Below are 25141 nucleotides of genomic sequence, written 5' to 3'. Positions count from 1 at the left end.
GATTCCTTTCTCCTAGCTTGACATAATGGTCAGGCCTCAATGAAAGACTATGTGCTTAGTCCTGCTGATATTTGATGTTTCAGGGTGGGTAGTACCTACGGTGGATTTCCCATTCTCTGAGGAGTATGAAAGGTGATAATTGAGGGAGGTATTTGTGAGGGTAGAATAGGAGGAGAGGAGGGAAAGAGTACTACTACTGGAATGTAAAGTGAATAAAATAAATGAAAAAAGTTTTAGTAGATGAAAATTCAAGGTAGTATTTCAGTTATTTTTATTCAAGTTTGGAAGTTTAGATTCAGGTCGCACTAGTCAGAGCATTTTACTCCCACACTCTACTCTGTTTTTCTCTTCAAGAATACATGGATTTCAGGTAGGCACTTTGTCATTCATCAAGACATTCAATACCAATGGCCATTTTGTATCTAGCCATGGCTATGAGACTAAATCGTTGACTGATTTTGCTCGATAGTATTGTGTATAGCCAGTACCTAAATTACTAAAGAAAATAATGTCCATCTCTTTTTATTTTCTTTCAAAAAAAAAAGAAGAGAGACTTTTGATACTTCAAGAAATGACAGAAACAGACAATTGGAATATGTAGAAACCCTAGCATAGCATCTAGAATCACAGTAATCTAGACAGCACATCTTTACACTTCTACATGATCTACTACTATTTGAGAAATATTTACTTAGTACTTTGTATTTTCTTTCCTTTTAGATAATATTTTTATTAACTTTTTGACTTTCATAAGATGTGTTTGTAGAGAACCATTCCTCCTCCAACTCCACTCATAACCACCATACCATACTTTCCCACCAAACTTTGGGTTTTACTTTTTCTTCCTCCCATCACATACAGTCCACTGCATGCCCCTACTCAGATAGTCTTGCAAGTAGACCTTATGCTGTTGTATAATTTAACTTCCCTTGGTCACATTGTTAAGAAAACCTGACTTTTCTTCTCCCAGAAGTTTTTTACAAAATTCCTCAACTAATGGTATAACTTTGTGCCTACCTTCTCCTCCATCTGTGCTCATATTTTGACTGGATTAAGATTGTTCACATCTTTTGTGGGCTAACACAAACACTGAGAGTACATATGTGTAAGTACTACTCTGTTTCCAAAAAAACACTGTTTCTTTAATCTTACCTACCACCTAGGCCTCTTATAATTTCTCTTTTTCACAAAGAACCTTGAGCCCTCAAAGAGGCATCTGATATGTATATCCCAATTAAGACTGAGACCTCCACAACCTCTTATTCTCTACATGTTGACCATATTTTGTATTCCTTAGCAGACTATTATTATTGACAAATTCATTCTCACCCCCTTTCTTAAAACTTGGTATCTCTTTTTTTGATTTAAATGTTGGTGAAGCTTAACTGTGATCTCCTGGTATACAATGAGTGAGGAAATGATTACTGTTTTAGTTAAAATTTGTTACATAAATTACATAAAGTTATGTGAGAATACTGCCTGAAGACTTCAAGTAAGCCAGCTGGATCATGTTCTAAACTATACAGACCATGACTGTATGAAAAAAGATTACCTAGAAAATAGCTAGTATCATTAACAAAGAGAAAATGGGACTATCTTGGAACATTCAGCTCAATTGAAGTTATGTAAGTTATAAAACACCATGAGTAAATCCTGTTGCAAATACAAAAGAATTTCCCAGACCAAATAAGTATGTACAATAGTAAACAATTGCCTTGAGCCACTAAATGTGTGAAATTTCTGCTACACAATACATAAATGATTAATTATATAAACTGTTTAAATCTCTAATTAGAATTAAGTGTTGAGCAGACTTCAATTTCTCAATGGCTTTCTTGAAGGCATTATGAACCTCTTTATTCCTTAAGCTATAGACAACCGGGTTCAACATCGGAATTACTATGGTATAGAAAACAGATGCCATCTGGTCATTGTCCATAGAATGACTAGAACTGGGCTGTAGGTACATGAAGATTATAGTTCCGTAGAATATGGTAACAGCAGTGAGGTGGGATGCACAAGTAGAAAAGGCCTTCTTCTGTCCTACTGATGAGTGCATCCTCAGGATAGCAATGAATATAAATGCATAGGAGGCCAAGATAACTATCAGAGCAAAAAAGACATTGAAGGATGTTATGATAAAGAGCACAATCTCATGTGTATATATTTCAGAGCAGGAAAGATTTAGGATTGGAGGGATATCACAAAAAAAGTGATGAATCACATTAGAACGGCAGAAGGAGAGATCAAAGATAAACCAAATATTGATAGATGATTCAACTAAACTGAACACATAACAGCTAATCACCATGTGAGCACACACACTAGAAGTCATCGTTGTAGTATAATGTAAAGGCTTGCATACTGCAGCATGCCTGTCAAAAGCCATGACAGCAAGTAGGAAACAGTCAATGCTGGCAAAGGTCACAAAGAAGAACATTTGTGCAACACATCCTCCATAGGAGATAACTTTATCCCCTGTGAGAAGCCCAGCCATTACTTTTGGAGTCACAGCTGAGGAGCAAACACAGTCTGCCAGAGAAAGATGACTGAGGAAAATATACATGGGTGTGTGAAGGCGAGAGTCCAGCCAGATCAACACAATCATGCCCAGGTTCCCAATTAGTGTGATGATATAGATGAAACTGAATATGATGAACAGGGGGGCTTCCAGCTCTGGGTTGTCAGTCCCAAAAGTATGAATGCACTCATTCTACTGCTGTTGGCCATATACATTTTGATATTGTATTTTACCTGTCAAAATCAAGAAAGGACATGAAAATGTACTGAAGCACATCTTTCCCAGGGTGCATGAGGCCCTGAATTTGATCCTCAGTAACAAGTGGTTAAAACATGATAAAACATAGAAGAAAACAATGTAAAGAGTTGGAGGTTTAAATTGCTCAGAATACTTCTTAATGTATGTTTAACAATGAACAACCATAATAACATACTAAATATGTATGTTGTTTTTAATAACAGAAATATGTATACACATGTTATTGGAAGAGAGAAAGTGAGAAAGCGAAAAATATTTGAATCGTATCACTCAAGGAGTTTATATAGGCAATTATCTAACTGTAATTCAAAACTATTAAGCGAAATAAAACTTGTACAAATACTGAATACTAACTAGAGGACTCGACTTTACAAGAAATAAGAAAGAGACATTTTGAAATGCCATCCTGTGCTACAGCATAACCAGTTGAAATTCAGGTTTGACCACTCACCTTATATGGCTACATAATAGGATTATAAAATATCCTCCTTAGTGATCAATATCCATAGGAGATATATATTGAAAATATGATAAAGCCCCAGCAAACAACAATTTAATACCAGCATAAGCCAGCTTTTGGTCTCTTAATCTCTCGTTCCACAAAAAACCCATAAGCGTGCATGCTTCGGGCTATCTTCAAGTACCCTTAAAGCATTCTCCCAGCCACTAGCTCCAGGAGAGTCACTATCATTTGGGTCATAACTGAAAAGCACTGAGACTTCAGATTAGTCCCTGGGATTGTTGGGACAAAGAAATGATATGAAAATATGGGAGTTTAAAGATGGTAGGTATGAAGAGTAAATACTAAAGTTTTGTCCTTTTAAATACAGAGAAAATTCATGCAGAGACTACATCTTTTTAAGTTATTCATCATTCATTTCTCTGACAATTTCACATGTGTTTGTAAGTCATTTTCATTCTATCCCATCATCATTTCTTATCTTCTTTAGATGAGGACCAAACATTCCTACTCTCTATTTGTTATTTTTCCAGATTCATGACTTAATTTTGTTTGTGACACACCCAGTTTATCCAGGGCTATCTGAGTGACCATTTGATTAGAGTTATTCATTGCAATCTAGTAGATTTATCAGGGGTACAGAACTGAAGGCATTGACTTTCCCTTTTTCTGGATGTATCAGCAATAGTTAAATACTGAGGGGTAACGCCCCATTTTCTCTTCTTCCATCCATAACTGGTTATCAGTGTGTCTGTTTTTAACTCCTAGGATAACACTGGCACTAGTCTCCTTTATGCCAGATACTGTCATCCTAAATTTTATAAATTCAGATTTCAAAAATTATAAATGTGAATATGAGAACCTAAACAGTATTTTGAAATTATAAGGTTATTTCTCTGTGCCTTATTATACTTAGAATAGACCTGAACATATAAAGGAATGTCATTCTATCTAAAAATAAAAAATGGCAATATTGTGACATCACTCCTGCCTGGATGGATTGAGCAACTAAGCAAGACACAATCTAAAAATAAAAGTAATGAAAACAGTGGACAGGAGCACTGCAGGGTGGTAAGGAGTTTACCTGCCATGAACAACACCCTGGAGCAGCATAGGGTATAAGGAGTATGTCTTCCATGAACAACACCCTTGATTAATCGCCCAGAATAATAGAGACATGGGAAGATAAAGATGGAGAAAAGGGAAAGAAATAAATGAAGGTACAGAATGATCCAAAATTCTATGCATGGAAACTAATCCAAAGTAGCAAAATATGCCTGAGTATCAGGTTACAGTTCACGACTTGAAATTTACTTTCTTACTTAACAACTTTACTAAATTACTCCCTTACATAATTATAACTTCTAAATTCTCCAAAGATTTTTCCTCTGAAAAACATGAAGATATGAGATGTTACATAGTTATTGGAGAAATACATGCTCATATGCTTATCTGTAGTATACGCAATCAAATCTCAGAGAAGCCTGGGGTGATTTTTCTGCCTGTTCTTGTGCCTATCATGAAGCACATACAGCAGCACACAAGCAGCCCATTATTTAGTTGAAGAAACTACTGAAGAAATATTCATAATTCCTCTGCAAAAAAAGCTATTTGAAGAGCAATCTCCATTAAGAATTTAAACACCTCTTATCATGCCTTATCTGAGACTCAAATAAACAATCCAAACAGAAAAGACTTCTCATGCTTTTTGTTGGTATTTTCATAAGAATATATTCTTATAATTTATATTTTACATGAAGCTCAATAAAGATAGTGAGAGTAGCTTTCTTTAAAATTTTCTTGAAATAGACTCTAAAATTTTTTATTATACTATGCTTATTCTTTTTGAAATATAACCAGGAATAATAACCAATGAGTGGTTTTTAAACATAATTGAAATATATTTTGTTGTACTTATGTTATTAATATGCACTTATTCTCCACGAATTTCTCATACATAAGTCTTTGAAAATAAAGCCATGACAAGTTTTTCAAACATAGTATTTTATAAACCAAAAACACAATCCATTAGTTGATGTTGAAATTAAATAATGGATTAAACTGGCATTTTTTTAAATTATGTTAAACACCACTGGCATTACTGGTAATGGTTTCTAACATAGATAACAGGTATTTTATGACACTGCTCTGCTTAAAATTTGCAAATACTACCTTAAATGAATCTCAAATTCAAAAAAGTGAGAATATATCAAAATTTCATTTATTCTATGAATATATCAATGATGGTGTGTAGATGTAGATTAGCTTAGATAGATAGATAGATAGATAGATAGATAGATAGATAGATAGATAAGTAAATGATAAATGTTTCTTTTCTGTGTTACAATATAAATTGTACTTCTAGCTATAAATTTCATTTTCACAGAACACTTGATCATAAGCCTACAAAAGCTCATGTAAAGTTATGCAAGAACGTTGCTTTAAAAATGCATGCTAAATACCTCAACAGTTAAGTAGTTGATTATAGACAGACTTCATCCAGTCCTTCATTTGTTTGTTTATCATTTCAAAATCCACTTACTGTGCATGCTCCATGTTCTCAACATTCTCTTAAAAACAGGTTTGAAAGCTTAAAAATGATGTCATCTTCTATTTGGAAGTAAAGGAAACAGTGTGTTTTTAGGATCCTTGTATAAAAAAGTATGAACTCAGGAGGATATTAGATACCAGAAGGCTAAACTCTGATTATTGGGTAAGGAAATAGCTAGAATTGGAACCATACAAAGTTCTTCTCTTTCTGCAGTCTGAACAAAGTAAAGTCAAATGCTAGAAACCTACCTTGTTTTTTTATGGAAGGTGGCACTGTGTCACATGGGATCAAATTGAAATTCCCTCTCAAATAAGGAAAGCTCCCTTTAAAGAAGTTATTTTCTAATGACTATTGGAAGAAAATTCTCCAGAGATAGATGTATGCAAGGAAAATGTGGTTATGTGGTGGTTCCAAAATAGTCTCCAACGTGCCACACAGAGCTGCCGAGAGAAAAAATTAGAAGATTGGCTGCACTCTGTAAAGTGGCCAGCAACTCTAGTAGGAAGGAATACACCATTGTGAACTTGAATATCAATTTTAACTGGGTATTTGTTTGAACTGGACATTGCTTCAGACTCATCCATATGCAAATGTGAAATAAAAGTTTACAAAATAGCAACTTATATTTTAATAAATGAACACCAAAATGTCCCTGGCACATAGGTTGTTCTTTCTAAACTGTGTCATATATATCCATGTTGGATGCCAGATACCTGTCTTACACATGCATAAAATCTGTAGAGAAATAGGTGCCCAAATGGACATCCAAAGGTCTTCATTCTCTTCACTTACAGAAGTAGTAATTACATTGTCTATAGAGACCTACCCATATCAGCCTGTTGAGTAATAAGTTATGCATGTGTGTCTCTGTGTGTGTGTGTGTATGGGTGTGTTTGTGTGTGTGTGTATGCACGCGTGCACTCGCACGTGCACGTGTCCATCTGCCCTTTCACCATCTGTCTGACTGTGTCTGTCTATCTGTGTCTCTGTGTGTGGCTGTCTGTGTCTGTGTGTATGTATTGCATAGCTACATCACAAGAATAAAATATTTCCCCTGTAGAGAGAGGAGGAAAGCTCATAAGATTTGGGAAGCTAACAAAACTTCACAAGTCACAAAGCTTAGAAAGTTACAAAATGCATGAGTTCTGAACATAGGCAACATAAACATCTACTGATAGGCAGAAGAGAGATTTGTGGGTATAAAAATTGTATTCAGATTTTGTGTTTTCATTAATCTAGGGTAGAATTTCAGTCATGCAGCTGTCTTTGAGTCTCCTGTGATTTTGTACTATAAGAAACCTCTCAGAGCAAGAGAGGAGACAGAATGTAGGAAGCCAGAGGCTGTAAATTTAAGTAGCTGTTCCTGGCATCTCCACCACCAGAGGATTTCTAACATAAAAGAGTTTGTAAATTGGGATCCTAGGTCCTGTACCCAGTGATTGTGCTACCTGTTGATTCTAAACTAAAAGAAAATAAAAAGAAACTACTCATCCTCATCCTGCTCCTACTAGAGCCTGAAATGGACTCACTTCACCAGGATAATTTTTGTTGGAAGCAGGTTTAAGTCTATTTCTGGTGCTCTCTCTTGGGTGAAAAGATATTAAATCATGCCTTTCAAGGGCAAGTCATGAACAATGATTTCACTTTTACTCAGTTCAATATATTTTATGGCTTATTTTAACTATATGTTGCCGGTTTCAGAAAAAAATGAATTTGAAAATAAAAATTCTTTTAGACTGCTGATGGCAATAAAAATTAATATGTTCACTACAGAACTGAATATAGAAATTCATTAAAAGACATTGAAATATCTTGGAGTAAGTCTACCCAAACATGTAAAAGATCTGTATGACAAGAACTTCAAGTCTCTCAAGAAAAAAATTGAAGACCTCAGAAAATAGAGAGATTTCGCAGGCTCATGGATTTTGTAGGGCTAACACAGTAAAAATGGCCAAACTACCAATAGCAATATATGGATTCAATGCAATACCCATCAAAATTCCAACACAATCTGTCAGAGACAGCAAAAAAGCAATTCTCAATTTCATATGGAAAACCAAAAATCCTAAGATAGTAAAACAATTCTTAACAATAACAAAACTGCTGGGGGAATCACCATACCTAATCTCAAGCTAAACTACAGAACAATGGTGATGAAAACTGCATGATATTTGTACAGAGACAAACAGGTTGATCAATGGAACAGAACTGAAAACCTAGAAATAAAACCACACACTTACGAACACTTGATTTTTGATAAAGAATCCAAAAATATAAAAAGAGAAAAAGAGAAAGCATCTTCAATAAATGGTGCTGGTCAAAATGCCAGTCAACATATAGGAAAATGAAAATAGATCCATGCTTGTCAACTTGCACCAACCTCAAATCCAAGTGAATCAAAGTCCTCTATATAAAAACCAGACACACTGAATCTAATAGAAGAACAAGTGGGAAACAGTCTCAAACTCATGGGCACAGGGGGAAATTTCCTAAACAAAACTTCAATAGCACAGATTTTAAAATCAAGATTCAATAAATTGGACTTCATGAAACAGAAATCTTGTGAAAGGCAATGGACATCATCAATAGGACAAATGGCAGGCTGCAGATTGGGAAAAGATCTTCACCAACTCTATATCTGACAGAGGGCTAATGTCCAAAATACCTAAAGAACTCATAAAAGTAGACACCAACAAACCAAACAACTCAATCAAAAATTGGGTATAGAACTAAACATAATTCACAACAAAGGAATTCTGAATGACCTAGAAGTACTTAAAAAATGTTCAAAGTTCATAGTCATCAAGGAAATGGAAATAAAAACATCCCTGAAATACCACCTTACATCAATCAGAATGGCTAAGATCGAAAACTCAGGTGACAGCACATGTTGCCAAGGATGTGGAGAAAGAGGAACAGTCCTCCATTGCTGGTGGGATTGCAAACAAGCACAATCACTATGGAAATGAATCTGCAATTTCCTCAAAAATTTGGAAATCGATCTACCTGAAGACTCAACTATACCACTCTTCTGCATTTACCCAAAAGATGATCTACCATGCACAAGAGCATATGGTCCACTATGTTCATAGCAGCCTTATTTGTGATAGCCAGAAGCTGAAAACAGTTCAGATTTCCCACAACAAAATAATAAATACAGAAATGTGGTTCAGTTACAATGAGGACATCATGAGTTTTGCAGGTAATTAGACAGAACTAGAAAATATAATCCAGAATGAGGTAACTCAGAATCAAAAGGACATTTATAATATGTGGATATTACTCAAAAAAGTACAGAATACCCAGAGTACGATCCACATAACTCAAGAAGGTTAATAAACCGAAGTCCCCAAGTGAGGCCTCTGACTCAGATACAGCAGAATACTGCCCAGTCTGGCCTCAGTAAGAGAAGGAGCACCTTAACCATAGATTCTTGAGGACCCAGGAAGTGGGGAAAAGTAATGGGGTGGGGTGTGGTAGGGAGGAGGATGGGGGCATAATTTGGGAGATATGGAAGGAGGAATGATATGAGGATCTGTTGAAGGGCAGATCAAAACGGTATAAAAACTGAACTGTAAAAAAGATTAATGATAATTTTTTAAAAAGACAGTGAAATAAAAACTACCTTATGATCTTGATATGCTACTCTTGATTATAAAGAGTAATCACCAAAACAAAGTCAGTTTTCCATAAAGATACTTCCATAGCCATGTTTATAGATAATCTGTTCAAAATAGCTGAGAAATATAATTACATGAATTTTCTATCAACAAATTAATAATTTATAATAGGTAGATAATGATAGATGATAGATAGATAGCTAGATAGATAGATAGAGTTATATGTTATTCAACTGTAAAAGCCAAAGTAATTCACGTCACTTCAAAATTTTAAATCAACCATTCTCACCAACACATGTCTCTCATATGTGATATTTAGAGGTAAAAATACATAAAAATAAAAGGGGAAGCATTACATAAAGGCTAAAGGGGCTAATAATAACTAGTAGTGAAAGTAAATATGACTAAAATAGAGTGAAGACACTAACTGAAATGTCATAATTATATTCAGCATTATGCACAATTTTAGATACTAATTAAAACTGCTAAAGAAAAAGATTTCTCGGTACACATTACCAATTTGTTTCTTCTACATTTCTTTGGTTGATTTAAATATTACTTATTATATTTAGTATTCCTATAACATTTCCATTCATGAATTATTTTTTCTATAGCTGGGTCCACTTTTATTACATTCTCTAGTTTCCATGATCTACCCCACACCCCGCATACCCTTTCTATAAAGTAAGCATAGGACTTTCAGGGTTTTTTTTTTATTTTTGCTTTTATACTAACTTCACCATATAAAAGGGGCCATATGATAGCTGTCCTTCTGAAGCTGCCTTATTTCTCTTAATCTGACTATTTTTAGTGTCATGCTTTCTCCTTATTGTGTTATAATTACTATTGGGCAAAATAGAAATTTACTGTTCATACTACCATGTTTTCTTTACACATTCTTCTGTTGTAGAACACCTTGACTGAGTCTACAGATCGCTTTAAGAGAATAGAGTGGCAAAAAACACGGGTGTGCAAGTGTCACCTATATATGTTCAGAATCATATTTAAAGCAATCTCCACATTTCAATGGGCTTATTCATAGAAGTTCCAATAAAGTAAACACATAAGAAATTTCACTTCCAAGGAAAGGACAAATGAGGTTCTGTGACGCACATTTCCTCTGTGTAAATATGTATGTGGTTTAATAGACCCTTCATTCCAAAGTGAGAACGTCTCAACACAGAATAGTGCATTTCACATTGCTATACTAGATTCTGATGCTTGAGAAGTAGATTGTTTTGGACTACTATAATTTGTTTTCTTATTTTAGCTCAGCCAAATTATTCTAATGGAGCCAGATTATAATCATCATCTTATGAACACAAACTTTCTGCTACTCCTTTTCCCAAGAGTTGATCACTTTTTCTTCAGATATAAATTATAAGTAAGGTATAAGACTTGTAGTAACCCATAGAAGGTGATTTTGGGGGGAGAATTTGAAGGTTTGACTTGAAGAAGTCTTTTACTTTCACTTTCAGATTTTAGAAATATCTTCCTAATCATGTCTACCAACCAACTGGCCCAGTCACTATATCATATAGAAATAAAGAAAACATATCCAGACAATGCCAATGTCCAACCAAAATAAAACAGTAAAATTAACCTAGCTTTTCAAGTTCAGTAGACCTCATATAATATAAAGAACCTCATGGGTGAAAATAAATGTAAATAGAAGAATGCCAATGTTCATATTATATCATAAAATACTCAAACATTGTCTTAAGCCATTAAATTTTAGGGACTCTTGTTACACAACAATAGATTACTAATTAAACACACAGATTTTTAAATCTCCTGAGAAAAAGTTAAGTGTTGACAAGCATTTAATCTCTGTACTTAGGAGGCAGAGGCAGAGGCAGCCTTTTGTACATCATGATTTCCAGGTCAACCAAGGCTACATAGTAAGACCCTGTCTTCAAAATCGAAGAACATCAAATCCAAAATTAAAACATAGTGATAAATTAGGGCATGAAAAAGTTGCCCTTGCACACAAAGTAACTAGTTTTGCTATTTTTCACTGTCCTATTAATCAGGCTGAGACTCTGAAGTATACTCTGTATTACTTTAAGACTTTCCTTTGATAGATATAGATATAGATATAGAGAATAGAGATGATAGAAATACACACACATGTACACACCACACACACACACACACACACACACACACACGCATGCATGCACGCACTCACACACTGATGGGCTGCTATATCTTTTAAAAGACAGTGACAGGGATGTAGCTCAGCTGGTGAAGGACATGTCTAACATGCAGAAAGTCCTATGTCCTATACCAAGCCAGGCAGAATAGAACATAAAGCCACACTTCTATGCTTTTGGTGGATCATACCTATAATCAACACTTAAGATAAGCAGAGGTAGAACAATCAGAAATTCAGGGTCAATATTTGCTATGTAGTGAGTTTGAGACTGTGTTACAGGAGACTATGCCTAAAGCAGACTGGGCAAAAACATAGGAAGAGATGTCTAAATATCAGTGGGAGAGCTGTTCACTGAAGGTGTTCATTGAAGTGCCTTTCCTTCTTAACAGAGATGGAAGGAAGCAGGAAGTTACACACTGTCTGATTTGCAGTAATTCAACTTTGTAACTTTTCATTTTTAACAAGTTCTAAATGACTACCACCAAGGGGCAGTAGAACCCTTCCTATTAAGTAAAAATTAACTCACCAAGAAAAGGAGGTGATATTTTAGTAAAATATAGGAGAAACCAAAATAATACTTGTATGAAAAGTTTGTATGAAAAGTTTAATATTTTATCAACATGATTTTGAAAAACACGGCTCAACTATTTTCAATATATATACAATCTAAGTGATATTTCAAAATATATAATCTAAGTGATTTAAAAATTAGGAGCTCAGCAAAGTGTTCATTTTCTCAACAGCTTTCTTGAAAGCATTATGAACTTCCTTATTCCTTAAGCTATAAACAACTGGGTTCAACATGGGAACAACCATGGTATAGAAAACAGATGCCATTTGATCATTGTCCATAGAATGACTGGAACTGGGCTGTAGATACATGAAGATTACAGTTCCATAGAATATGGTGACAGCAGTGAGGTGGGATGCACAAGTAGAGAAGGCCTTCTTCTGCCCTTCTGCTGAACGCATCCTGAGAATAGCAATGAATATGAATGCATAGGAGGTCAAGATAACAATCAGAGCAAAGAAGACATTGAATGAAGCTAAGATAAAGAGCACGATCTCATTCACATAGATATCAGAGCAAGAAAGAGCCAGGATTGGAGGTATATCACAGAAAAAGTGATGGACCACATTAGCACAGCAGGGGAGGGAGAAGGTGAATCCAGTATGTATAGCAGATTCAAACAAACCCCAGGCATAGCAGGCTATCACCATGCGAGCACACACACTAGTAGTCATAGTTGTAGTGTAATGTAAGGGCTTGCATACTGCAGCATGCCTGTCAAAAGCCATGACAGCAAGTAGGAAACAGTCAACACTGGCAAAAGCTACAAAGAAGAACATTTGTGCAACACATCCTCCATAGGAGATAACTTTATCCCCTGTGAGAAACCCAGCCATCACCTTTGGAGTCACAGATGAGGAGTAAACACAGTCTGCCAGAGAAAGGTGACTGAGGAAAATATACATGGGGGTGTGCAGGCGGGAGTCCAGCCAGATCAACACAATCATGCCCAGGTTCCCAATCAGTGTGATGAGATAGATGAGACTGAATGTTATAAACAGAGGGACTTGTAGTTCTGGGTTGTCAGTCAATCCCAAAAGTATAAATGTAGACAACTTAGTGTTATTGTCCATCTTGAAATTCTGTTTCACCTATAAAAATAAATATATAAAGTAAATATATTTTTGCTGTACAAAAATTGATGCCAGATCATTCATGTCACTCAAATGACTTTATCTGTATAATTTCATTACCAATGCAGCATTCCCAATACCAATAAACTGTCAGACTGAATTGCATGATTATTGTGCATATTTTTTAAAGGTGACTTGAAATCATGTAAGCATTCTGAGAGGTAGCATGCTGTAATTATACACAATATAGTCTCTGGCACTGACCTGTCTGCCTTTTATTCCTAATGCAACCTGAGGCACTTATGCCTCAGTTTAAAATATGAGTGAAAATTGCCAATCAAACTATGTTTAGAGAATTAATAAGTTGATATGTTTAAATCACTAAGAACTCTACCTCATAGATAGGATACATTATCCTTAGTCATCTGGGAAATGTAAATCAAGACAACCCTGAGATTCTACCTTATATCACTCAGAATGGCTAAGATCAAAAACTCAGGTAACAGCAGAAGCTGGCAAGGATATGGAGAAATAGGAAGAGTCCTCCATTGCTTGTAGGATTGCAGCTGGTACAACCACTCTGAAAATCAGTCTGTAGGTTCCTCAGAAAATAGACATAGACCTGAGGACCCAGCTATATCACTCCTGAGCATATACCCAAAAGATGCCCCAACATGTAACAAGGACACATGCTCCACTATGTTCTTAGCAGACTTATTTATAATAACCAGAAGCTGGAAAGAACCCAGAAGTCCTTCAACAGAGGAATGGATAGGATACAGAAAATGTACACAATGGAATACTGTTCAGCTATTAAAAACAATGACTTCAGAAGAAAAAAGTACTTCATGAAATTCTTAGGCAAATGGGTGGAACGTGACAATATCATCCTAAGTGAAGTAACCCAGTCACAAAAGAACACACATACAGTGAATTCATGGTATATGTTCACTGATAAGTTGATATTAGTCAAAAGGATGCTCAGAATACCCATGATACAATTCACAGACCATATGAAACTCAAGACGAAAGATCATACCAAACTGTGGAAGGTACAGTTCTACTCAGAAGACAGAAGAAAATAATCTCAGGGACCTAGATGGAGAGAGGAAGATAGGAGGGAGAGAGAAGGGGAGGGGAAAGCGGGAGTGGAATTTCAGATATGGGAGGATATGGAGGAGAAATACAGATGGTCAGAATTTTGAAAGGAGATTTGTAGCAATAGGGAAGTGGGAACTGGGGGTAACCACTAGAAAGTCCCAGATGCCAGGGACACAAGAGGTTTCCAGGACCCAACAGGGAGGACATTAGCTGAAATACTCAACAAAAGGGAAAATATAACCTTTAGCGAGCATATCCAGTGGATAGGCACAACTCTGGATTGAGGGATAGCCACCCACCCACCTTTAAAGTATTAATCCAGAATTCCTCCTGTCAAAAGGTACTGCAGGGACAAAGATAGAACAGAGACTGAAGGAAAGCCCATTGAAAGACAGTCCCACCTAGTGATCCATCCCATCTGCAGACACCAAACCCAAATACTTTTGCTGATGCCAAGAAGCACTTACTGACAGGAGCCCTGTATAGCTGTCCTCTGAGAGCCTCTGACACAGCCTGACCAATACAGATGCAGATGTATGCAGTCAAACATCAGACTGAGCACAGGGACCCCAACGGAGAAGTTAGGGCAAGGAATATAAAAGCTGAAAAGGTTTGCAAACCTTTAAGAAGAACAATATCAACCAACCAGACTCCCCCAAAGCTTCCAGGTACTAAACCACCAACCAAAGAGTACACACATGGGGACATCCATGGCTCCACCTTGATATGTAGCAGAGGATTGACTTATGGGTCATCACTGGGAATGGAGCCCCTAGGTCCTGTGAAGGCTCAATGACCCAGGGTAGAGGAATGCTAGGGTACTGAGGCAGGAATGGGTGGATGAGTGGAGGCGCACTCTCATAGAGGTAGGGGGAAGGAAGCGGTAGGGGGTTTGTGGAGGGGAAACTGGGAAGAAGGATAACATTTGAAATATAAACAAATAAAATAACCAATAAAAAAGAAAATGTCAGAAAAAATTATAAGTATATTATCATTAAACAAATATTGCTATTAATGGAGTAGTAATAATACATAGAGTATCTTGGAGAAAAAAACAAAATATAAAAAACTCAAGATAAATATTTTAATCATTTTTAGAGAAACATGTAGGTAATTTTTAACTTAAATTCAAACTAATGTTAAATATATATATATATATTTGTGTGATTTTCAAAAATATAAACAATATGAAATTTTACTCTGAGATTCAAATTATGAGCCACTATCCTTTTACTACATGACAATATTTCACTCAATAGTGTAAGTAATCATATCATGAAAAGACCTTCACACTTTATATACTTCTCTTCCTTTAGTGTTTTTAAAATAATCTATCTATACCAACTGGTACCTCCTCAATTTTCAAAATATACTTTGTATACATGGCCAAATTAACTGACTGAAAATAATGGGATACCTTGATTATTCCATTTGGGCTCTTTCACTTCTCTCCACTTATAAGCCATGAGTACATGCCATTAGCATTATATTGAGAAAACCTCCAAAATTCATTTTCTAGTCACCAACTTTAGGGGAGCCACACCAATCTACGCTAACATTTATGGCACGACTGAAGAGAAATTATTCCAATTCAGTCAGTAGGAAAGTTACAACACAGAATCCTTAGGTGGTACACAAATAATGCATGCCTGGAGACAGTGGGCATAAGAACTAGGCATTGAAAGCATTATGATTTTGCCTTTTCAAATGCAGAGAGATGCATATGGAGACTGCCTTTTTCTCTAAAGATAAAATGGGTGACATTCTCCTCTGCGCCTGATACTATATTGTCTTCAGTCTTTAATAAGCCTGCAATATAAGCTATTCTGTTTTAAATGTTTTTCTCAATTATCCAATGCACCTACCAGAAATACACTGAGAGTAAAATAATTATGAGACATAAAAATAACATCATTTCATAATTCAAAGTTAGCATGAAGTTGTAAAAGCTGCCTGAATGTTAGAACCAGTATTTGTATTTAAAGTTTCACATTTTCACATAATAATGTGAATATGATTCATAAATTATTCTCAAGTGGAAATAAGTGTTGCTTTGTAGTTATTGGGAAATCCTAAGCATTCTTCCATCTTTGGGTATCTGATAAAAATTTGGAGAAACCTTGGTTAAATTTTGTTTCTGCCTCTATATCTACCACAGCACTCAGGACCTACATTAGATCAGGAAGTTTTTGCTATATGAATCAACTTGTGAAAAAAAAGTGTTATGGCCTAAACAAAAACAGAACTTACAAAACAATACCCATTGGAAAAAAATCTATCAATATCACCCACATTAGGTACTCCGAGATAATACAAAGGTGAAGACTCTTAGAGAAACAAAATAATTCATATGCATTTTATTGATATTTTGACAAACTACATTTCTAATTAATATTTCATTCAATATATCTCAAATTACATTCAATATAATATTTGTAATATTCTATAAAATGTTAAAGAGTAAGAGATATTGAGATCACAAATTAATTCATATTATTTGCTGGAAATTCATAAAAATTAATTTCATAAGACAATTTATATATTGACAGACTATACCATACAAATGTTATAAATAAATTGTTATATTCTTTAAATTTTCAGCATTAAAACCCTCTATAAGTTTGTAATAAATGAGAGTTGGGTAATTAAATTTACCAGTTTGTTACAGAAGGATGATCACGATCTAATAACACATGGTGAATGAATAGTGAATCAAACTACAATTTTAGTGAAAATATAAGTTCAATACAGTATTATTAATAATAACTTTCAACATGTCACAGGCATTATGTACAGCTGATTTTATATATATTTACATATGTAATTAATTCAAGGTAGAAAATGAAGTAACCATTAAGTTCAAGTGAAGAAGTAAGAGTCCACGCCTTATTTTGTTGTTTATTTGATTGCTTTGCAATGAATATGAAGTGGTGTGTGTGTGTGTGTGTGTGTGTGTGTGTGTGTGTGTCTCCATGTTAGATCATAATACAAAAATTGTATTGTCTTGGAATGAATTCTTTATTCAAAAATTTTAATATGTTTTAAGAAAGAGCCGACAAAGCAGCGACCTCATAGGGGTTGAACATTAGATATTTACACTACCATTTATAACAGTAGCAAAATTACAGCAACAAAGTAAAATTTTGGTTGGGGTCACCACAGCATGAGGAACTATATTGAAGGGTAGGATGCTTGAGGACCACTTGCTATTAAGCATCTTCACAAAGATAAGCATGAAATTTTAGACATGAAGGAAAAATGTATTAATTTTTTGCTGTGATAAAATACCATGATCAAAAACAAATTATAAGAAGATTTTATTAGAGCATGAGGCAGGCAACAGGCTGTCAAGTAGGCTGGATCGGGAAGCTAGGAGATTGAATCCGCAATCAAAAGCATGAAGGAGAAAGAGAAAACTGGAAATAGGAAAAAGCCATATACTTCCAAAACCTCTCCTTGATGGAATACTTCATCTGGCAAGTCAGCAGGTACTAAACATCCTCTGTGTAGCAGCACCAATTGAGAACCAAGTGTTCAAATACCTCAACAATATGGGACATTTCTCATTCAAATCACCAAGATCACAAAACATTCAAAAAAAGGAGCATTGTCCATTTACTGCCCCCTTTCATCAGGTGCTAGTTGTCTCAACAAGCATTACTGAGTGCACTCTGTGTTCTTTTCTCCCTTTTGTCACAATTAAGCCTACAATTATAAGGTATCACTGTGACATCTCTTTGTTTATACATTTTGTTCACATTCACCCATCTATTCCTATTTCATGTTCTTCCCATTCCTACTAATCTCTCCCTTTTACCTTTATGTCCTTTTTCTTTCATCTCCTACATTATTAATATTAGAGAAACATGACATATACATTTTCTTTATGGAACTACTATCCAAATTACAGAATTTCAAATGACTACTATATAAGTATTTCTTATTGTTTAAATTTTGTGATTTTTTTCCTTGATTTTAACTAAGTGGCATGAACTCAGAACATATTAGAAACTTGGTGATAAGTTGAATCTATGGTAAATGATTACTCTTGTACCATTACATAGCTGGCCTTCTATTTCCAAATTGTAAATAGACCACAGACAGGGTTGAGCTGGAAACGTACCTTGCTCTTCCAAGAAGATGAAAGAGTGTCACTTAAGATCCAACTGCAAGTTACATCCAATGAAGGAAAGGATCCTGCTGAACTAAGGTATTCTTAATTACCAGTCACAAAACCTGAAGTTCAATGGCAGCAGATGGTTAAACATAAATTATAAAATGTTTAATTTATCACACAGGCCTGGACCAAATAGAAGAAAATCTGTAAAGTTATGAAAATCAGCATTTAAATACTGACCTCACTCTTAGCTGAGGCACATAATTTTTAATGCATAGGCCTATAATAATATGCAAGTGTATGTTTAAAAGCCATTTAACATGGAGCTAAAGAGATGGCTCATGGGTTAAGAGCATATTTGGTTGCCTAGCAACCGCAAGGCCCTGGGTTCGGTCCCCAGCTCCGAAAAAAAGAAAAAGAAAAAAAAAGAGCATATTTGGCTCTTGCAGAGTACCTATGGTTGGGTCCAAACACCTACCTCAAGAGCCCCCAACCATCTATAGCTCCAACTCCACTTAGTCTGACCCCTCTAGCCTTTGTAGCCACATATGCTCACAAACACACAATTAAAGAGAAGGAAAAATAAGTCTTTTCTAAAAACTCACTGAGCACCACAACAACCTTTTACATTAAAACCAATAAATGACCACAAAAAGGTCTGTGACTGCTCTACTGAAAAGAGTGTCAAAGAGAGAAACATTGTTATTCTAGAGAACAATCCAAGGGATCCAGGAAATTTATACATACATGATGTCCTTCAAAGACTGCATGCCCATGGGGACCAACACATCTCTCATGCAGGTTGCCTAGAGAGTAATCAATTAAACTGTCTGTGGAGACCTATTTCAGCTTTATAGGAATAAAAATGATGTGTTAATATTATCTATGGTTATTTTTTTATTTTCTGCATGGAATACTTTTTCTAATGAAAGGCTTTTATTTTTTAAGATTTTTTTAACCCACATGCTGTCAATGCCAAATGTTGAAAAGTAAACCTTATAATTTAAATTAATTCAAATACTGTGGAAATCAGTATTCCTCAAAAAAATAAAAGTAAACTATTACATAATCTATATACACCACTTATGGGCAGATATGCAAAATCATCAAAGACAACTTACTATAGAGATGTTTGTACACCGATGATTACCACAGCACCATTTACAGTGGTGATTATAAAAAAAAATCAGCCTACATGCCCATCAGCAGGTGAATGGTAAAGGAAATGTCTCTTTTAAGTCATGAAGAAGGAAACTATGTTTTCTGCAGAAAAGTAGATGGAATGAGATTTCATCATGTTAAATGAATAAAATAAGCTAACTGTCACAAGAGCAAATGTTACATATTTTCTTTCGTATGTGAAACTAAAAGGAAGGGAAAGAAAAAGAAAGGTTACAATATACTATAATAGTAAATGGAGTATAAAAAGAAAGTAACTACAAACTTTCAAATGTTTATGCCTTATCGTAATTAAGATCATTATGTTGCACAATTAGTATACAGTAATAAAAATCTTTAGGGAAAAATTTCCCATGTATTTAACATTTATAATTTACATCTTTATTATTCTAAGCATTAATGCATGTAAACTATACATATTTATGAATTTTATATTGATACTCCCTCTCATACAGAGATTATGTTTCAATACAATTGATTGTCATGTACACCTCTTGTCTTCTTCTTTATCCCTCTCCCTACTCCCTAATTCCTCTTAGTTGTCAATTTACTTATTACTTTCAAGTTAACATTTTTTATTTTTTTTTACAGTCCAGGCTTTATCTCCTTCCTGGTCCACCTTCTGACTGTTCCATGTCCCATACCTTCCCCCCTGATTCCAAGAGGATGTCCCCACAACCACACCCACACCCACACCACCAGATGTCCCCACTCCTTGGGGTCTCAAGTCTCTTGAGGATTAGGTGCATCTTCTCTGAGTCCAGACCCGGCAGCCCTCTGCTGTATATGTGTTGGGGGCTTCATATCAACTAGTTATGCTGCCTGGTTGGTGGCTCACTGTCTGAGAGATCCAGGGAGTCCAGGTGAGTTGAGATTGCTGGTGTTCCTATGGGGTCGCCCTCCTCCTCAACTTCTTCCAGCTTTTCCCTAATTCAACCACAAGGATCACAAGCATCTATCCATTGCTTGGGTATAAATATCTATATCTGACTCTTTCAGCTGCTCATTGGGCCTCTCAGAGGATAGTCATGATAGGCCCCTGTTTGTAAGCACACAGTAGCATCATTAATAGTGTCAGGCCTAGGGGACTCACCCTGGACTGTATCCAACACTGGGCCTGTAACTGGACTGCCTTTTCCTCAGGCTCGTCTCCATTTTTCATCCTGCAGTTCTTTCACATGAGAACAATTATGGGTCAGAGTTTTTGACTGTGGCATGGCAGTCACATCCCTCCACTTGATGCCCTGTCTGTTTACATAAGGTGGACTCTACAAATTCCCTCTCCCCACTATGGGGCATTTCACCTAAGGTCCCTCAAATTGTCTCAAATACATCATTAGCCTTCCTGTATAAAAATGATAAACAGTTTGAGAAAGAAATTAGGGAAACAAATCCCTTCACAATGCCCACAGATAATATAAAATATCGTGGGGTAGCTCTAATCAAACAAGTGAAAGATCACTATAAAAAGAATTTCCAGACTCTCAAGAAAAAAGTCAAAGATCTCAGAAAGTGGAGAAATCTTCCATGCTCATGGATTGACAGAATTAGCATAATAAAAATGACCATCCTACCAAAGGCAATACTTAAAACAGATTTAATTCAATCCCCATCGAAATACCAACACAATTCTTCAAAGACCTGGAAAGAGCAATTCTCAAATTCATCTGGAAAGGCAAAAAATGCAGAATAGCAACTCAAATTCTTTTTTTTTCTTTTTTTTTATTAACTTGAGTATTTCTTATATACATTTCGAGTGTTATTCCCTTTCCTGGTTTCCGGGCAAACATCCCCCTAATCCCTCCCCCTCCCTTTCTTTATGGGTGTTCCCCTCCCCATCCTCCCCCCATTGCCGCCCTCCCCCCAAAAATCTAGTTCACTGGGGGTTCAGTCTTAGCAGGACCCAGGGCTTCCCCTTCCACTGGTGCTCTTACTAGGATATTCGTTGCTGCCTATGAGGTCAGAGTCCAGGGTAGTCCATGTATAGTCTTTAGGTAGTTGCTTAGTCCCTGGAAGCTCTGGTTGCTTGGCATTCTTGTACATATAGGGTCTCGAGCCCCTTCAAGCTCTTCCAGTTCTTTCTCTGATTCCTTCAACGAGGGTCCTATTCTCAGTTCAGTGTTTTGCTGCTGGCATTCGCCTCTGTATTTGCTGTATTCTGGCTGTGTCTCTCAGGAGCAATCTACATCCGGCTCCTGTTGGCCTGCACTTCTTTGCTTCATCCATCTCATCTAATTGGATGGCTGTATATGTATGGGCCACATGTGGGGCAGGCTTTGAATGGGTGTTCCTTCTGTGTCTGTTTTAATCTTTGCCTCTCTATTCCCTGCCAAGGGTATTCTTGTTCCCCTTTTAAAGAAGGAGTGAAGCATTCACATTTGATCATCCGTCTTGAGTTTCATTTGTTCTAGGCATCTATGGTAATTCAAGCATTTGGGCTAATAGCCACTTATCAATGAGTGCATACCATGTGTGTTTTTCTGTGATTGGGTTACCTCACTCAGGATGATATTTTCCAGTTCCAACCATTTGCCTACGAATTTCATAAAGTCATTGTTTTTGATAGCTGAGTAATATTCCATTGTGTAGATGTACCCCATTTTCTGTATCCATTCCTCTGTGGAAGGGCACCTGGGTTCTTTCCATCTTCTGGCTATTATAAATAAGGCTGCGATGAGCATAGTGGAGCACGTGTCTTTTTTATATGTTGGGGCATAATTTGGGTATATGCCCAAGAGAGGTATAGCTGGATCCTCAGGCAGTTCAATGTCCAATTTTCTGAGGAACCTCCAGACTGATTTCCAGAATGGTTGTACCACTCTGCAATCCCACCAACAATGGGGGAGTGTTACTCTTTCTCCGCATCCTCACCAGCATCTGCTGTCACCTGAGTTTTTGATCTTAGCCATTATCACTGGTGTGAGGTGAAATCTCAGGGTTGTTTTATTTGCATTTCCCTTATGACTAAAGATGTTGAACATTTCTTTAGGTGTTTCTCAGCCATTTGGCATTCCTCAGCTGTGAATTCTTTGTTTAGCTCTGAACTCCATTTTTTAATAGGGTTATTTGTCTCCCTGCGATCTAACTTCTTGAGTTCTTTGTATATTTTGGATATAACCCTCTATCTGTTGTAGGACTGATAAAGATCTTTTCCCAATCTGTTGGTTGCCGTTTTGTCCTAACCACAGTGTCCTTTGCCTTATAGAAGCTTTGTAGTTTTATGAGATCCCATTTGTCGATTCTTGATCTTAGAGCATAAGCCATTGGTGTTTTGTTCAGGAAATTTTTTCCAGTGTCCATGTGTTCCAGATGCTTCCCTAGTTTTTCTTCTATTAGTTTTAGTGTATCTGGTTTGATGTGGAGGTCCTTGATGCACTTGGACTTAAGCTTTGTACAGGGTGATAAGCATGGATCGATCTGCATTCTTCTACATGTTGACCTCCAGTTGAACCAGCACCATTTGCTGAAAATGTTATCTTTTTTCCATTGGATGGTTTTGGCTCCTTTGTCAAAAATCAAGTGCCCATAGGTGTGTGGGTTCTTTTCAGGGTCTTCAATTCTGTTCCATTGGTCTGTCTGTCTGTCTCTGTACCAATACCATGCAGTTCTTATCACTATTGCTGTGTAATACTGCTTGAGTTCAGGGATAGTGACTCCCCCTGAAGTCCTTTTATTGTTGAGGATATTTATAGCTATCCTGGGTTTTTTGTTATTCCAGATGAATTTGCAAATTGTTCTGTCTAACTCTTTGAAGAATTGGATTGGTATTTTGATGGGGATTGCATTGAATCTGTAGATCGCTTTTGGTAAAATGGCCATTTTTACTATATTAATCCTGCCAATCCATGATCATGGGAGATCTTTCCATCTTCTGAGGTCTTCGTCAATTTCCTTCTTCAGAGTCTTGAAGTTCTTATTGTACAAATCTTTCACTTGCTTGGTTAAAGTCACACCGAGGTACTTTATATTATTTGGGTCTATTATGAAGGGTGTCCTTTCCCTAATTTCTTTCTTGGCTTGTTTCTCTTTTGTATAGAGGAAGGCTACTGATTTATTTGAGTTAATTTTATACCCAGCCACTTTGCTGAAGTTATTTATCAGCTTTAGTAGTTCTCTGGTGGAACTTTTAGGATCACTTAAATATTCTATCATATCATCTGCAAATAGTGATATTTTGACTTCTTCTTTTCCGATCTGTATCCCCTTGATCTCCTTTTGTTGTCTGATTGCTCTGGCTAGAACTTCAAGAACTATATTGAATAAGTAGGGAGAGAGTGGGCAGCCTTGTCTAGTCCCTGATTTTAGTGGGATTGCTTCAAATTTCTCTCCATTTAGTTTAATGTTAGCTACTGGTTTGCTGTATATGGCTTTTACTATGTTTAGGTATGGGCCTTGAATTCCTATTCTTTCCAGGACTTTTATCATGAAGGGGTGTTGAATTTTGTCAAATGCTTTCTCAGCATCTAATTAAATGATCATGTGGTTTTGTTCTTTCAGTTTGTTTATATAATGGATCACGTTGATGGTTTTCCGTATATTAAACCATCCCTGCATGCCTGGGATGAAGCCTACTTGATCATGGTGGATGATTGTCTTGATGTGCTCTTGGATTCGGTTTGCCAGAATTTTATTGAGTATTTTTGCGTCGATATTCATAAGGGAAATTGGTCTGAAGTTCTCTTTCTTTGTTGGGTCTTTGTGTGGTTTAGGTATAATAGTAATTGTGGCTTCATAGAAGGAATTCGGTAGTGCTCCACCTGTTTCAATTTTGTGGAATAGTTTGGATAATATTGGTATGAGGTCTTCTACGAAGGTCTGATAGAATTCTGCACTAAACCCGTCTGGCCCTGGGCTTTTTTTGCTTGAGAGACCTTTAATGACTGCTTCTATTTCCTTAGGAGTTATGGGGTTGTTTAGCTGGTTTATCTGTTCCTGATTTAACCTCGGTACCTGGTATCTGTCTAGGAAGTTGTCCATTTCCTGCAGATTTTCAAGTTTTGTTGAATTTAGGCTTTTATAGTAAGATCTGATGATTTTTTGAATTTCCTCTGAATCTGTAGTAATGTCTCCCTTTTCATTTCTGATTTTGTTAATTTGGATGCACTCTCTGTGTCCTCTTGTTAGTCTGGTTAAGGGTTTATCTATCTTGTTGATTTTCTCAAAGAACCAACTTTTGGTTCTGTTGATTCTTTCTATGGTCCTTTTTGTTTCTACTTGGTTGATTTCAGCTCTGAGTTTGATTATTTCCTGCCTTCTACTCCTCCTGGGTGTATTTACTTCTTTTTGTTCTAGAGCTTTTAGGTGTGCTGGCAAATCAAATTCTTAACAATAAAAGAACAGCTGGAAGAATCACCATCCCTGACCTCAAGCTCTACTACAGAAGAGTACTGATTAAAAACTGCATGGTATTGATACAGAGACAGACACATTGATCAATGGAATAGAATTGAAAACCCAGAAACAAAATCATATATTTAAGCAAACTTGATCTTTGACAAAGAAGACGAAAATATACAATGGAAAAAAGAAGGC

At 36.1% G+C, this 25141-nt stretch overlaps 1 protein-coding gene and 1 pseudogene across 1 annotated transcript; both read right to left on the bottom strand.

The window, feature by feature from the left end:
- Positions 1-1762: 1762 nt before the first annotated feature.
- Or5b2l-ps1 (olfactory receptor family 5 subfamily B member 2 like, pseudogene 1) lies at positions 1763-2736 on the bottom strand (annotated as a pseudogene).
- Positions 2737-12276: 9540 nt separating this feature from the next.
- Positions 12277-13212, bottom strand: Or5b24 (olfactory receptor family 5 subfamily B member 24). The gene has a single exon (NM_001001043.1). It carries the CDS (start codon positions 13210-13212, stop codon positions 12277-12279), a length of 936 nt encoding a protein of 311 aa, NP_001001043.1.
- Positions 13213-25141: the final 11929 nt, after the last annotated feature.

This window comes from Rattus norvegicus, chromosome 1, assembly GCF_036323735.1.
Source record: "Rattus norvegicus strain BN/NHsdMcwi chromosome 1, GRCr8, whole genome shotgun sequence".
NCBI classification, from domain to species: Eukaryota; Metazoa; Chordata; class Mammalia; order Rodentia; family Muridae; genus Rattus; species Rattus norvegicus.
The sequence above is the reverse complement of the archived record's forward strand: the minus strand, read 5'-3'. Positions and strand labels throughout refer to the sequence as shown.

Coding starts and splice junctions, on each gene's coding strand:
- Or5b24 (NM_001001043.1), bottom strand. CDS start 13,212: ATGGACAATAACACTAAGTTGTCTACATTTATACTTTTGGGATTGACT.